Source organism: Colletes gigas, unplaced genomic scaffold (assembly GCF_013123115.1).
Source record: "Colletes gigas isolate AHSC1104 unplaced genomic scaffold, ASM1312311v1 Colletes_gigas_Sc00008, whole genome shotgun sequence".
NCBI classification, from domain to species: Eukaryota; Metazoa; Arthropoda; class Insecta; order Hymenoptera; family Colletidae; genus Colletes; species Colletes gigas.
Genome location: NW_025106637.1, coordinates 5,412,990 through 5,427,441, shown reverse-complemented (window position 1 = coordinate 5,427,441; position 14,452 = coordinate 5,412,990). Strand labels below are relative to the sequence as shown.

Below are 14,452 nucleotides of genomic sequence, written 5' to 3'. Positions count from 1 at the left end.
ATGGAGGGGCTTAAATGTTGGCTCCCGGATGAATATGTTTATGATCTTGGCTCGAGAAACACCGGAAGCACGGCGGCGGAGAGGAACTGACAAAGCCGCGCTGCTTACTTTTGACTCGTTGCTGTTTCATATTTATTCTGTCGTGTCGGACAAGGGCTTTTAGGGTGCGTCGTTTGGGGAAAAACGATGGGAACGGTCGGGCGGCGCTGCGAATTTTCCAGTCGCTTCGTTACTCCCTCCCTCGACCCGGGAATTCAGTCGAGTAAAGTGTTTGCTACTGCTTTTTACCGTCTGCGTTTGAAACGGGGATACACTTTTCGGAAAATATGTATTCACCGCGCAGAGAATGTTTTACGAGTTAATTCGCTGCGGTGGACGTAAAACAAATGTGTAAAGTTGGCTGTTTTCCTCGAAATCCTCGTAATACGAGGTGTCACGGACAACTGAGGAAACCCGTATCTCTAAAACAATCAGAGATACTAAATAATTTCATAGGGTGATATTAAACGATATCAAACTATGTTGAAACTGAATGCAATTTTATTCATCTCTAATTCTTATATTTAAAGAATCAAAACTAGACTGTGTATGTTTACACATGTACGGGAAATTTTAATTCTCAGAGAACTACAGAATGCTCTTAACAAGCAAAAATATAAGAAATACTTGTGAGATATCGTTTCATCAATTCCATTAATAAAAATATGAATCTGCACAAAGATCCGCAGTCTGATCATAACTTAAGAATTTAAAGAATTATTCTACGAAATAGTCGTGAAACGAAAATATAGTTTCGTGGCGAAATGGTTAAAAGATTCGGTTGTTCCGACACCTCGGGCTCGAATAACATCGCTTATTTTTGTCACGCAAGGAACCCGATTCTGTCCCCCGTCGTACGTGGTTGGCTGTGCACGCTGCACCCCCCTTCGTTGCACCGTTGGTTCGGTTAACAACTACACGGCGCGCCTAATCCAATGAACCGTGTCCTGGGCGGAAGTGACCGTCGTATTTTCCCAGCAAGTGTCCAAGAGCGGCGTGGTTCTTCTTTGTGTCGATGGCGCGGGATCGGAAGTGCGGTCGGACGCGGCACCTCGCGCCGTCGTCACGGGGTTTTCGCAAGCACAGTCGGTTGTCTGGTCGGTTGCCATAGGTCCGCTGTTGCTGTTTACGTTACGCGTTAAACCCTCCCGCGTCGAGCATTAAACCCGACCCACCGAAGCCGCACATCGACAGCTAAAGCCCCATAAGCATCGTTACGCCGCGTTACATGCCCCCCCCCCGCCCCGTACTGTCAAAATTACTGACACCTATGTACGCGAATGTGCCCACTGGAACTCCGTCTGTGTCGCGTACAGCGCGAACTACCAGTTTTCGACGTAAATTGGCCCCGTTAAGGATCAAAAAGGGCAATCATTCACCTTCTGATCTCAATTCTTTTATCTGTGTTTTGGACTCTCAATTCCAACTGAATTATTTCACTTAATGTTAATTTTTATCAAATTGGTAAATGGAAATCAACTTTCCTTTAAAGCATTTATACATATAATAAATATACTAATAATTCACTTAAGGATTAAACAGAATAATTCCAGATGATGTTTTCTTCTGTATACGCGTCACTCGTTAGGTAACTTGTTATTTAATTTATCGTTCTGTGTCTGTTAGGTATTTTTCAATGCTGAGTCTTGTTCTTATTTTAAACGCCTATTATACATTCTCTACTCGAGAGAAAACTGTGAATCTTTATGCAAGTATAGTACGTCAAAATGTGCAAAATATGTATATACAAAATAAATACAAGGAATAAGTAGAATATAATGCCACATATTTACCAAATATTAAATATATTTTATTTATTACAATTTACATTACAATATGCCTCTTTTCTGTTCGAATTAATTTGCATGCTGAAAAAATCTTAACGTTTAATATTTTCTTAAAATGTACATTTTTTGTTTCGACGTAGCTTCAATCTTTCCTTGGAATTTTTACCTCGCGATCGCCTGGTGTATTTTTCGAATTTTCACGAGTCTCTTTACACGTTACAAACGACAGAAATCACTGCTGCTTTTCTTCTTAGACTCTGCAAATCTACCAATACAGACGTCTACGCGTGCACAGTCGGCTGAAGTATACAGCGGACTTACATGTAAACGAGATTCCCCGTTCGAAGCTTTACGTATGGCGGGGATTACGATATTGTACTGCTGAGATACTCTGCTGGAACGCTTAGATAGCTCGCGTTCCCTTTGTCTGCTTGGTTTCTCCCTCTTTTGTGTTCGTACGTGCCACTCCTAGCTACTGCCTTTCCTTTCAACCCTCTCGATTTAGGTGCACCTTCAGCGTTTAGCTGTTCTTCTCGCCTTCGAACTTACGCGCCACTCGATTCTCGATCTTCCCCCGTCCCCGTGTTCGAATCAACAATTCTCGAGATTTTCTAACCCTTAGTCAATTTATATCTATTTCCTATGCAATTTTTATTTTCCACCTGTACATCGTTACATCGTACACTGGTTTGCAATCAAAGATTTGTAGTTTGTTCCATGATAGATCAAAGCTATTATTTTTCATTCATTTTCTTTCCTCGAAACGATCCGTTTTAACATTAATATTATTAATTTCTTTTACTCAAACATCGTGTTTAAATCAGTTACTTTATTTCTTGGCGTTCGAAGAAGTTTCTCAGCGTTTGCACTATTGTTTCTCTCCTCGTTCCTTTATATAATTGATTACAAGAAAAATACGATGCACGTAACGGTTGATTCTGTTATAAATTATTGAGATTCTCGAGACTTTTCGAACGTGTCTTTCCACGAACCGGCTCCTGGATCTCCCAAACGCCGGGAAACAAATAATCCCGGGGAAACACAATCGTTAATCGAGAGTTCGTTCGTGGCTGGTGATTCACCGACGGTCTGATGAAACCAGGAATGGTAAGTAGCTGTCGTCTAGTCGACGTGAATGTTAATACGGAAGAGCAAAGATCTTGTGGCTTTGCGGCCCGCCTGTGATCTTGAAACTGTGTTGAGGCTGTGTGTTGGAGGTGGTTTGCCAGCGACGCGTTCTCAGCCAGCGTAACTGTCGCACTGGGGTGCATCGTCGATTTAGTCCTCGAGGAGTGATTCATGAATATTATATTCGTTATGGATGACTCTGATAAGATGATAGGCTGGCACGGTGCACGAGGATGGGGCAGGAAGTTTACGAAATTGAGGGGATACCAAGCTTGGAAGATTTTTAACGCAATAGTTCCATTATGCAACTCGTTACAACTATAAATACAATTTTTCATCTTCATTGTGCAATCAGTCTTAAATTATCGAAAATGTCTTAAACTCGTGTCGATTTAGTTCTATTCTTTTCTAATTCTTTTGTTGTCATTGACAAAGTAGTAGCTTCTGTTGGTATTATTTAAAAATTTCTATTTAGTCAAATTGTAACATATGTCTTGCAAATCTGACGTTAAACTCGAATTTCATACAGTAACCAAAGTTTACATTTGTCATATGATTTTACAATAGTCGTATCATTTATATTGTCTGATTAAAATTTACCATTTATGTTCTTCGTTTTAAAAATATTTTCAAATTCGCGGTTGCAATAAAACACGTGCGCTTAATGCATGCCTATTAATTAGTTTTAGAAGCCTCTTGCTTGGAGAGCTTCAGCCAAGTTGTCTGGGTATATTCGTTACAAGGACGAAGCCCTCTATGGTTCATACGAGGTTAAATGTAACGGGGGAAAGAAAATCCCATATGTCGAGAAGTCCCACTGGGTAACCCCTGTTCCACATATATTAACTCCAGAATTGAAGGGGACTGAAGAGACAAGTCCTTGACAAGATTTTGATCTTCTTGATCCTTTCCATTGTACTTTCATGACCCTCTCACCAACGATTTATTCCTGCCATCTTTTTACGTATGCAACATATACAAATTAAGCAGACACCATAAATAAAATTAAAATAAAATTAATCCCTTAGAGCCCTCGTTTAAAACAGAAATATAATTCTTATAATATTTGCATGCAAATTACATACAAGATGGTTTAAACAAAGTAAAAAAATTCCAACTTGTGTCGATTATTAAAATAGCTCTTTTAACTCCATCGCATGGAGTAGGAATTGTTTAAGGATCCAAGCAATGGTATTAGTTTCCTAGATGGATTTAAAGCGAACTTGAAAATGGTACCTGACTAGCATCTGACAATGAGATATTAACCGTTCTATGGGTTTAGTCGAGTCACGTTGAAGTATTTATGCGCTAGGAGAAAAAAAATGAAGGCAAATGTATCTTGACTCTACATTAAAGCTGACGTTGACGTAGAGGCAAAAGGACGAGAGGGATGCAAAAAGATTCACTGAACGGAGCATTAGCGAAACAGCGCATTCTCGAAAAGAAGCCGCAACTGGAACACGGAAATTTAATACCAGCGTTAATTAAACATTTAAAAAAGCAATGAGACGGCTACAAGTGTTGATCTATCGTTCAGATTTTATGCGCTACGATTCGTTTCTACTTCATTTATTCTACTACACGAGAACTGGATTCCAATGAATTTCTATGTGACAGATAATGCCAGAAACCAGAATCCATTCCCTGGCTGGGCAGAAAGTTTCTTGAATTTTATTTCGGATACCTTAATAAACTAATTTAAACTTATACGTGATCGACGTTCATCTAACTTAATTAAAAGTTTAATTAGTCGATCCAACTCGAGGATCTTTTACTCCTTTTTATATTTCCATCTTGTTCAACGCCGTGCAATTTTTCGCTCACGCGTCATCGTAACTTGGTGGATGCCCAGAAGGAACAGGAATTCCCGTCAGCATTTCGATATGGAAACATAACGTTAAGTGTGTAGTGGTTAGACTGTAATTAATGAGATCGAGCCGTCGTGACGTAATTAGTAATTATTATAAAACGCTTGATTCTCATTTGAGCTGTAATTAAATGTTTTCAATAAATAAAAGTTTGTCATTGTGCATAATATTCAGGCTATTGAAACTAAAGTTTGTTATTAACTTTTATTCGCCTCAATAATTTTCAACGTATGAATGCTTTAATCAAAAATAATATAAATATGAAATATAATACATAAAAAATTAAAAACATATTACTGAATGAATTGCTTTAAAATTTGAACATTGTATAAAATCCACTATGGAATACTGTAGAGACTTTTCCAACATCTTCCACGTAAGAACACAAACTGAAAGACCAGATCAAAGGATTAAACAACTAAAATAGAATAAAACCAAGTGTAATGTAGCAAATATGTATAAATTTTTTGGATGAGATTTAAAATTATGCGAAAGAATTGAAAGAGTAACTTGTCTTTTCTATAGATGGTTCTGTCAATACACAATTGCCCCAGAATTTGAGAGCCACGGTAGAAAATATGCAAACGCGGCGATAATTGGTCCGCTGTCTGAATAGGGTGTAGTTACCTTAACCGTATATTGCACATAAAATAACCGTAAAATGAACCTAAGTGTAGTAAGGTAATTACCTTTTTCCTGGGTATTCTCCCTCGTAAACAACTCGCTTCCGACCTCGCAACACGTTCTTTTCCCTCTCGCGAAAAAGTATCTCTGAAATTATTCTCACCCCGAAACTCTTCATCGCATTCCTTCCACGGTTCATACATACGTAACGTACCGAGCAAACGTGGCGTCAGAATGTTTGTTCCAGAGCCCAGGGACCTCTTTCGGAGGTGGAACTATTGCGGGAAAGGCGGAAAAGTTTTCGCGAGACCGGCCAGGAACACGAAACTTTTGTCGTAGTCCCGCGCCACGACTTCTGCGAAGCGTCGCGATCGCGGTTTTCCGTTGTTCCTTTCGTTGTTGTTTTTTTTTATTCAAAATTTTTCTTCTTTTTTTCCGACGCGTGCTTTAGCGGAGCTTTCGGGAGCTTTTCGCGTAAAGTCGCTTGAAAATCAGCCGCAACCACTGGAATGCGACGCTTCGTAACGCCCGCGGTCTCTTCGGTTTCAACACCCCCTTTTTCCCCTCTTTCTATCCCTCTCTCTTTCTCTCCCTCTTGCCATCAGCAGCGTGGATTAAAGTATCGACGACACCCAGCCACGTCTGAATAATTCAGGACGAAAGTTTTAACCGCGAAAGCTCCGACGGGCTTCGACGCGAATCCCTGCTTGCGTGTTGTTAGCGAGACGCCGCTCGAAACCGATCGAAATACGCTTTGTGTTACAGGATTCGCGCTGATGAGGATCGTCGAGGTGTACAAGGAGATCCAGGAGCAGGAAATGAATATCGTGAGTACCATCCATGCAGCGAAATTGCGTATCAGAATTTTCTAAACGCGACACGTTCGCTCGTTCGAACGCCCAACGCGAATCGAATTTCTCCAGGGTTCGAGTCCTCGATTAACAATATATTATTTCGTATGGAAATTGGATTTCGCGTGGAACAGGAAACAATTTGGAGACACTTAATTTAGGGCTTAAATTTAATTAAAAAATGTCTGACACATCATGAATTGTTGATGTCGAGTTTCATAATCATGAGGCTTCTCTCTAGTTATCAAGTCTTACATATATTAAAATCAATACGTTTTTATATTTATGATGTATTCGTAAAACAAATCACAATCTTAAATAGTCTGCGTTTGAAGAATTATTTGGAATTAAATTAAAAATATATTATATAAACAATTTTATATGAAATCGAAGATGAATTAGAAACTAAAAACGATCTACTTCAAGAATAATACTTGATTATTATCATTTCTAATTGCCAAGAAAATATTCACGAGGACATCGAAATAAGTGAAATGGACGGTTCTGTTTTCCAAACGGTGCACAGACCACAGGATTAAGGGAAATATTTTCAATTTTTAATCGCATCACGCTACTCGATTCTTTGCAGAGTCGCTGTTACAGGGTCATACAAATCCTCCCACAGGCTACTCGTGCATTTCGAAGTATCCTCCGCGACCCTTGTAGATTTCCCCGAGATAAATTGCATCGAGTCGCGGGCGGCAACCCTTGAAAATCAAACCTGAATAGTTCATAAGAACGATTCGCAGGAGGGCGGACATTCGTAACGAGCTTAGGTGGCCAATACCAAGGATGGTGTCAAGGAGCACCAGGAATAAATCGTCCCTCGGGCGGCCCGCGGACTGTTCGCGTTCGAATTATTTAAATAAACGACCGCGGCCAACGCAATTAAAGGCGGGGGAGATTTATGCGGGGCGCGCGAGAAACCGAGATGCACGGGGCGGCGGATTCGGCACGGAAGTTTCAACCCCGACGGAATATTAATTGGAAAGTTAAAAGAGAGTTTTGGTCATTTATCCCCCCGCGTACCCTGTATCTCGTTCTCTTCTTCTCTAATCGCAAACTTCGTTCCTCCTTTGCGTCGTTCTCGTTACCGCTGGATCTTCGTATCTTTTTCTACCCGTCGTCCAGAAACACATGAAAATCTCTTTGATCCTCGCGCGACCCTCTGTTGCCTTAGGAGCGACATTACGCACTTGCGAACGTCTCTTTTGAGGGTGAAAATTCGTTCCAGACCGTACGGACGCGTTATTACGATTTCGTTCTGCGGACGGCCGCGATACCGAGTCCTGTGTTCCCAAAAATCTCATCTCCAGAATGTCTGCCGCGAACTTTGGATCACACGCGGCGGAATTTAAAGGATAGGTCAGATCGTCGCTACGTTCCAAGAAATATGACGGGTCAATCGAGTCATTTTACTCCGTGGATATTCTTTTTGAGCATCTCACATTGTTACTCTCAAAATTTCTTGATACTATCCAAATACCTTCATGTTTTCAAAGGTAAATATTGTTCACTCTCACAGATTTAATGGAGCTACGATTTGAGTTCAGGAATTCTTTAGATATTTTTATATTATCACTTTCATAATAGCTTAGTGCTATTCAAATGCATCGTAATGTGAAATATTAATAATTTAGAAATCTCCATGTTCCCAAAGACGTAATGTCATTGCATCCCGCGACGTAACAGTTTCCATTTTCTGGTTAACAACGCCAAGCGGGATCGTAACAATGCGCGTCGCGAGGATCGTGCCTTCGGCCTGTTTATCCTCGCGTAGCTTTCGCGTTTTGCCCGGCGTACCGCCCACGCCCGTCGAAATATATTCCCGTCGCGTGATCCTGTTCTCCTTTATGGAGAATATTCCCAACAATGATCCCCGTGGCCGTTATGAGCGATCCTCCGGTGCACCCGGAGTCGTCGCCGGCATCGTTTTCCGGGGAACGTTAAAGTTTCGAAGATTGAGCCCCTTTGATCCCCCGTAGCCCGCGCGGCGGGGGCGCGTCTTTCGAAGCGAACGAAGAACAATGTTTCCGGCAATAACGGAGGGCCGTTATTGCCCGAGTGTTCTCGCGGAATTGCGGCCACCGTATCGAGTAAACCCATACTTTGCCCGACGACCGCCCGCAGACGTGGAAACCGCTCCGCTGGGAACGCGGATCGACCATTCTCGGATTCGACCGAACTAATTGTTTCTTACGTGACCGTGGTCGATAACTTCCGCCACTGACACCTAGGAAGTAATTTGTTGCTTCGTCGACCGACGTTTTACAGCTCCTGGAAGCCACGGTTCACGGAGACCCTCGGATATCGAATGGTTTACTCTTTGCCTCTGTGCCTCTTCGTGTTCGAAAACTGCGATCTAGAAAAATTGTATTTCGCTTTAAAAGTGCATAAATCCTTCGAAACAAGCTTACGAACGATCATTGACACTGTTAACATTAATTCTGCTTGATAATTATTTAATGAAAGAAAAAAACGAAATACATTTATTATGAAAGTTTCACTGCTGAAATAATAGAAAATAGGGACAATGAGAATAAGATTCGTCGACTTTGAAGATACGTTATTAAAAAAGTAGCAAATAGTATATTAGAAAAACACGTGTCTTTCCAGCTTGAGTTGTCCAGTCGAATCGAGGGACGAATTTTTTTGTACGACTATACTAAATTTAGGCGAGCGTCAAGAATTTAAATTTCTTTCGCTCTTACGGATTCACGATGGTTGAACAAAGCTCGTGCAGATAATTCGCCCTGGTCGGAATAATTGGAAACTTTCTTCTCTGTGCGTCGCGAACGCTTTCCTTTCGGTTCATGTTTTCTGTTTACGGTTTCCACGCACGTCTCCCAACTTGTGTTCCCTTTTCTCTGCACTTCTCGCGGGGTCCCTCGGCCTCGAGACTGTTTCCACCGCGCCTCGTATATTATAGGAAACGCATATCCGAAGCCATTCACGCACTAAAGGTCGTTGTCTCGGTCCGACGCGCACACGTCGTTTCGCTATCTCCCTTTACCCTCTGGTTTCCTCGCGTTTCGCCTTCTTTTTCATCCCCCATTCCCGTAGATTACGTCAGACGTTGGTCTCGTCTGGCAACATTCGTAAAGATGTCCTTTCGCGCTACCCTAGCCTCGCACCTCCTTCGCCAAGCCTAATCGCGTGGAAATATACAGTGGAGGAACAATTTGGTCCAGTCGTTGAATCAGTTTTATGGGTTTAAAGACGAACGACAAGGGGGGCGCTGGAAGTAACGAGATTAGGGTTGCGGTCGCCGAGAGTTATCAGAATCGATTGCTTCCACGAAGTCGTCGACACACGTATGGAAAATCTGGTGATCGAGTACGCCGATACAAATATTTATTCTACCATAGCAATCGTAATAAATTCGTTTTTATTTGTATTTGTTTTTCTTTTTACACGGTACGTAAAAAAATCTAGAAACAGCGACTGCTGGACTTTGAACTGCCGTGTGTATGTATTTAACAAATTGTAAAAAAAGGTATCACGTAGGGGTTGGTTACAGAAAGCCTTTCTGCGCGAAAAATTGTCGGCTGGTGTTGTAAAAAATACATAAAAGGCCAGGGTATTCGAAAAATGTCGAAATAACAGGCCAAAAGTGACCTACTGCGTACAGATTGGTCGAATTTTGAAACATAGACCCGAATACTGTTGACAAGTAAATAGGAACCTTCAAATATGGTGTTTGATCGAATCAGAAAACAAAAAAAAATATTTTCTAGGATTGTAAACGTAAATAATTTTTGCCAGAATATTTAAACTTGAAAGTCAGATTTTTTAAAAGTCTAAGTTAATACCGAAGTCTAATGTATTCTCAAACATTTTTTTATTTCGTTTTAATCAATTTTAAAGAAGTTAACTCTGCACCGATTGGAAAATCATCGATAGCTTCGAACGTTTAATTTTTCGTCTACTCTTGGACGTTCAGGGTGTTTTTTATCGTCAATATCTACCCCCGCTGCGCTCGACCAGCCGTCTAAGATAAACGACGCCGTTCCCTTCCTCTTGGTCGACGGGACTAATTCAATTTAGAAGGGTAATACCTGGAAAGCTTCAGACGCATTATCGCATTTTTCTTCGCGACTAAAAATCGACTACGATGTAAGACGATCGAGCAAGCGGTGGCTGAAACAAGAACACCAGGGGCTGGGAATGGAAGGAGGTCAAATTGGCTCTCAGTCTTCAAGGCCACGGGCAGATAGCTATTACGTCTGTAATGAGAAAAAATCCTTTTGAATATTTCTCGACCGAAATATCCCTTTACTCGAACAGCTTTAGTAAAACTATCTATTATTACACGTATGAACTTCGTGGTTGTTAACTAACGATACGATCATATTAATCTGATACAGATTTTTCTAAATTTTTTGTCGAATACGAATATTTAGTCCCTAAACCCTTTCCTTGATTTTAAGAATGCATGGAAAATTCCCAATTCGGTTAAATTAATTTTTATTTTTTATTTTACGAATTATATCACTATTCGAATAATAAATAAATCGATCGGATGGTTGAGCATTTCGGATAACGGAGATTCCGCGATAAAAGTTTCTTTTAATAACTTTCAATTTCGAAAGGTTCTACTCGTTATCGTTGCTACTACGAGCGCATGCGATCGTGTAATTCATAAAAACATAATATTACCAATTGGCCGATGCGAGAGACGATAGGAGGAACAGCCAATTATTCGATTTCACGAATTTTCAGCGGAATATTCGTTCTCGTTAGTTTCATTAGCTTCCGTGGCGGAGAGAACGAAAAAAACAGTTGATGAAACGTCTGGTGTCGCTTGGACCATTTTTGTTGCCTCTTCATTGTTAGAAAAAAGTACCCGTCGTCGATTGATCGGGTGTTGCCGGGTCGAATGGCCCCGTTTGTTTCTCCGGGGAGCGTTGCGAGAGGGAAACTTTTGAGTTATGGTCCCTGTGACGTGTAATTCGTAGCCGCGATCACTGGCGTGGCAGCGTGGGAAAAACGGGAGACGAGAGAAAAAGCACGGAAGCCCGGCTCGATACGTAGTTACTTTCGGAACGTACGAGCGACTTCCCAGAGGAAAAGTCGACCAGCGATGAAAACTATCAGCCCGGGCGCGTCGAACCTTTTCCAGCCACGCTGTCGACCTAGTTCAACGGAATGACGAGAATGCACCCGCGGATTATTCGGAACTTGCCTGTAACGACTAATGAGACGACGTTGACGCAGTTTTCCCCCCTCTCGGAAACTCGATCTCGAACTCTTTCTTCCCCGGAACATACTAATGACGCTTTCGTGCTCGTCGAGTTCCAACGAAGTGGATTTTCCGCGTTTTCGATCTATCGCACGACTTTGATACGATTCTCGACTTTCGTGGAACAGCGCAGGCTAACTGACCCAATAATTAGGCGATTAAGAAGAAATACAATGTTTCATACCTCGGAAATTAAGTAAAATAATTGTTTTTTTACTTTCGTTTTTATAAGATATTTTTGGTTGCCACAAACTAATAATTTAGTGGTCGATATCTTCCTCTGCCATGGAAGGACGTTTCCCAGGCAGGGAGGTTTCAGGTTTGTTTTCGCCGTGTAATTACTGAATGAAACCAGCTTAAATAGTTATCTCGAGATCCCACTGTTGCGAAGTACTTTAATTCTTCTCAGATTAGCTATCGAGGTTCGTTACGGTAGCGTGATACCTTGTAATATAATAACGTTTCTATACTTAAAAGACCGGAGAAAATTTGATAGAAAATCTCGCTATCTTTCTATCCGTCTTAGAACGATTTAATAACGCGTGTTAAAAATACTAAAACTTTAGATGCGTGCAGTTCGGAAACTACTAGTGTTTTATTAATAATTGAGGCATCGTTGGAAGAAGTAAAGCCTCCCCTTTAAAATGGCTTTTGGTTTTTGTCGATGGGACACTCCGTTTTGGAGATATCGTAATTTATATGAAGGGGTAATTTTTTAAATTTCGCTCAGCGCCTTACGAAAGCCCATTAACGCGTATTAAAAATAGTAAAACTTTAGATGCGTGCAGTTCCGAAACTACTAGTGTTTTCTCTATTATTAAGCAATCATTAGCAGCGGTAAAGCCTCCCCTTTAAAATGCGTTTTTGTTTTTGCCGATCGGACTTTCCGTTTTCGAGATATCGTAATTTATGTAAAAGGTAATTTTTCTTAATTCGACTATCGCTGTCTTCGTCTAACGCGTCGCGTCGGACCTCCTTGTCGCACGTTGACCCACTGACCGAATGAATGAGTGACGTCACGTTTACTATTTACTACGGTCACGTGCGGCCAACGGCCTTGACAAGGCCGTAGTAAACAAAGCTTCGGACCCTTATATCTCCGAAACTAGCCACCGCGTCGACTTGAAATTAAAATCGCTATATCTCCGGAACTAATAAAGCTATCGACTCGTTCGAACGCTCATTTTAAAGGGTGTTTCATCCCCTATCTGATGAATGTAAAAACTATTTTAATTTATGTTATTTTCCATGTTTATTTTGAAGTTTACTTTGACGCTCGACTTGAAACAAAATATGTCATATCTCCGGAACTAATATGCCCAGATATGTTAGTATGGGCTTGACTAGTATCACGATTCAGGACTTTGCATACTTTTAAGTATCTGGAGGTACTTTTAAGGTAGAAGAGTCTGGATTAACTTCTAAATTATATATGCTCATTTGACTTTGAGTATCAATGTGGTTGAAATATTTTAAATCAAATCAAGAGCTATTTATCTTTCAGATAAGAATTTTTCTCGTCTCCTCGCGGTGGACGAGAGTTTGTAACGCTTCGCTTGTCCCGTCAAAACGCATTCTTACGCTCTGATGGTCACGGTGGATATTGCATCTATAACAACCGCAGATCTGTCACATTATTTATTTCACAATGAACAGCCGCTAAAATTTTATCATAGACCTAAGTCGACACTTGCGAATTCCCTTGTTCCTTGGCCCCTTCTTAAGTGGAAGTTGTCGGAACTCCACGAAACGGAGGGATCGTTCGTGAAACCACGACAATGATTTACGATCGAGGACAGGGTCGAGGCATTTCCATCGATCATACGCGAAGCTTTCGGGGGGTTTGCTATTTCCGATTTTGGAAGCCTCATCTCGAGAAAGAAAACATTCGCCCGCTGAGCAGCTTTATGTTCTTAAGTGGATTGCCGAAGTGGCGAGAGAAAGGATTTCATAGAATAGAGAAAGGGGTACGAAACGAAGATGAATCCTTCGAGTGGTCTGGCTCAAATTCGAGCGGGCTCGCATTACCTTTTGAACCTTTTGAAGCCATTGCGTTTCGCTGAAACGATCGTCTGCGAAAAGAGGAAGGGCCGATGGACCCTTTCGCGCAGATTAAAGATGAATCCAATGGGTCACGGTGAAAGGTCGCGACGCGGGAGGGTCTTCCATGGTGTTCAATGATGGATATTCACAACGACCCTATGGAAATTTTTCAATCGAACCATTCTTCACGTACAAAACGACTTGACTGCTTGTTTGTTCGATGTTAAAAATATATTTCTTTGATCCTGCGTGAAAAAAAAAATCCAGGGGAGCAAAATCATTACTCAAATTCGAGATCGTCAGCTTCTCCGTGCAGCGATTAAAGAATGCGCGTTAAAGCATTTAAATCAAATAAAAATTGTTAAAGTGTGAATACATTTCTTTCAAAATCAATTTAAAATTACATTTAAAGAACAAGACTCTCTAGGAACTTCGTTTCGAATCTTGTTTCATTTTTTCAGCTTGTATCTGTATTGGAATAATCGTAGATGAAAATGAAAGGGTCGTCGACAGTGACCCTTCCAGCAACAAGTCGCGAATTTAATGATCGCCGTTTCTGAAAGGTTTCAAAGCGTCCTCCCGAACTTGTCGCGAACGTCTGGAAGTTCCGCGCGTCTGCAAACTCCGCGGAAAAGTAAAAGTTTCCAAGATACCAGGACGAACTTCATTATAAACACTGGCACCTTTGTCGTATCCGTTTCAATGATCGATGCTCGACGTTACGCGACACTTTTCCAGCGAACAGACACCTAGAGAGGCCTGCTGCCGCGTTTTCGTAATCTCGTTAATCGGTTTTTGGACGAGCGAGTCCCGGCGATATGAATCAGCGAAAGGAGCGTGCCGATATATTACAAAGTCGCCGGTTTTTTG

General features: G+C 41.3%; 1 protein-coding gene across 1 annotated transcript in view; it reads left to right on the top strand.

Moving 5' to 3' along the window:
• The window catches only part of LOC122396800, a 184,521-nt gene that overhangs the window by 145,449 nt on the left and 24,620 nt on the right, over positions 1–14,452 (top strand). Inside the window, exon 5 of the mRNA XM_043395487.1 lies at positions 6,212–6,273. Coding sequence (XP_043251422.1) covers positions 6,212–6,273 — 62 coding nt within the window. The remainder of the gene's footprint in view (positions 1–6,211; positions 6,274–14,452) is intronic.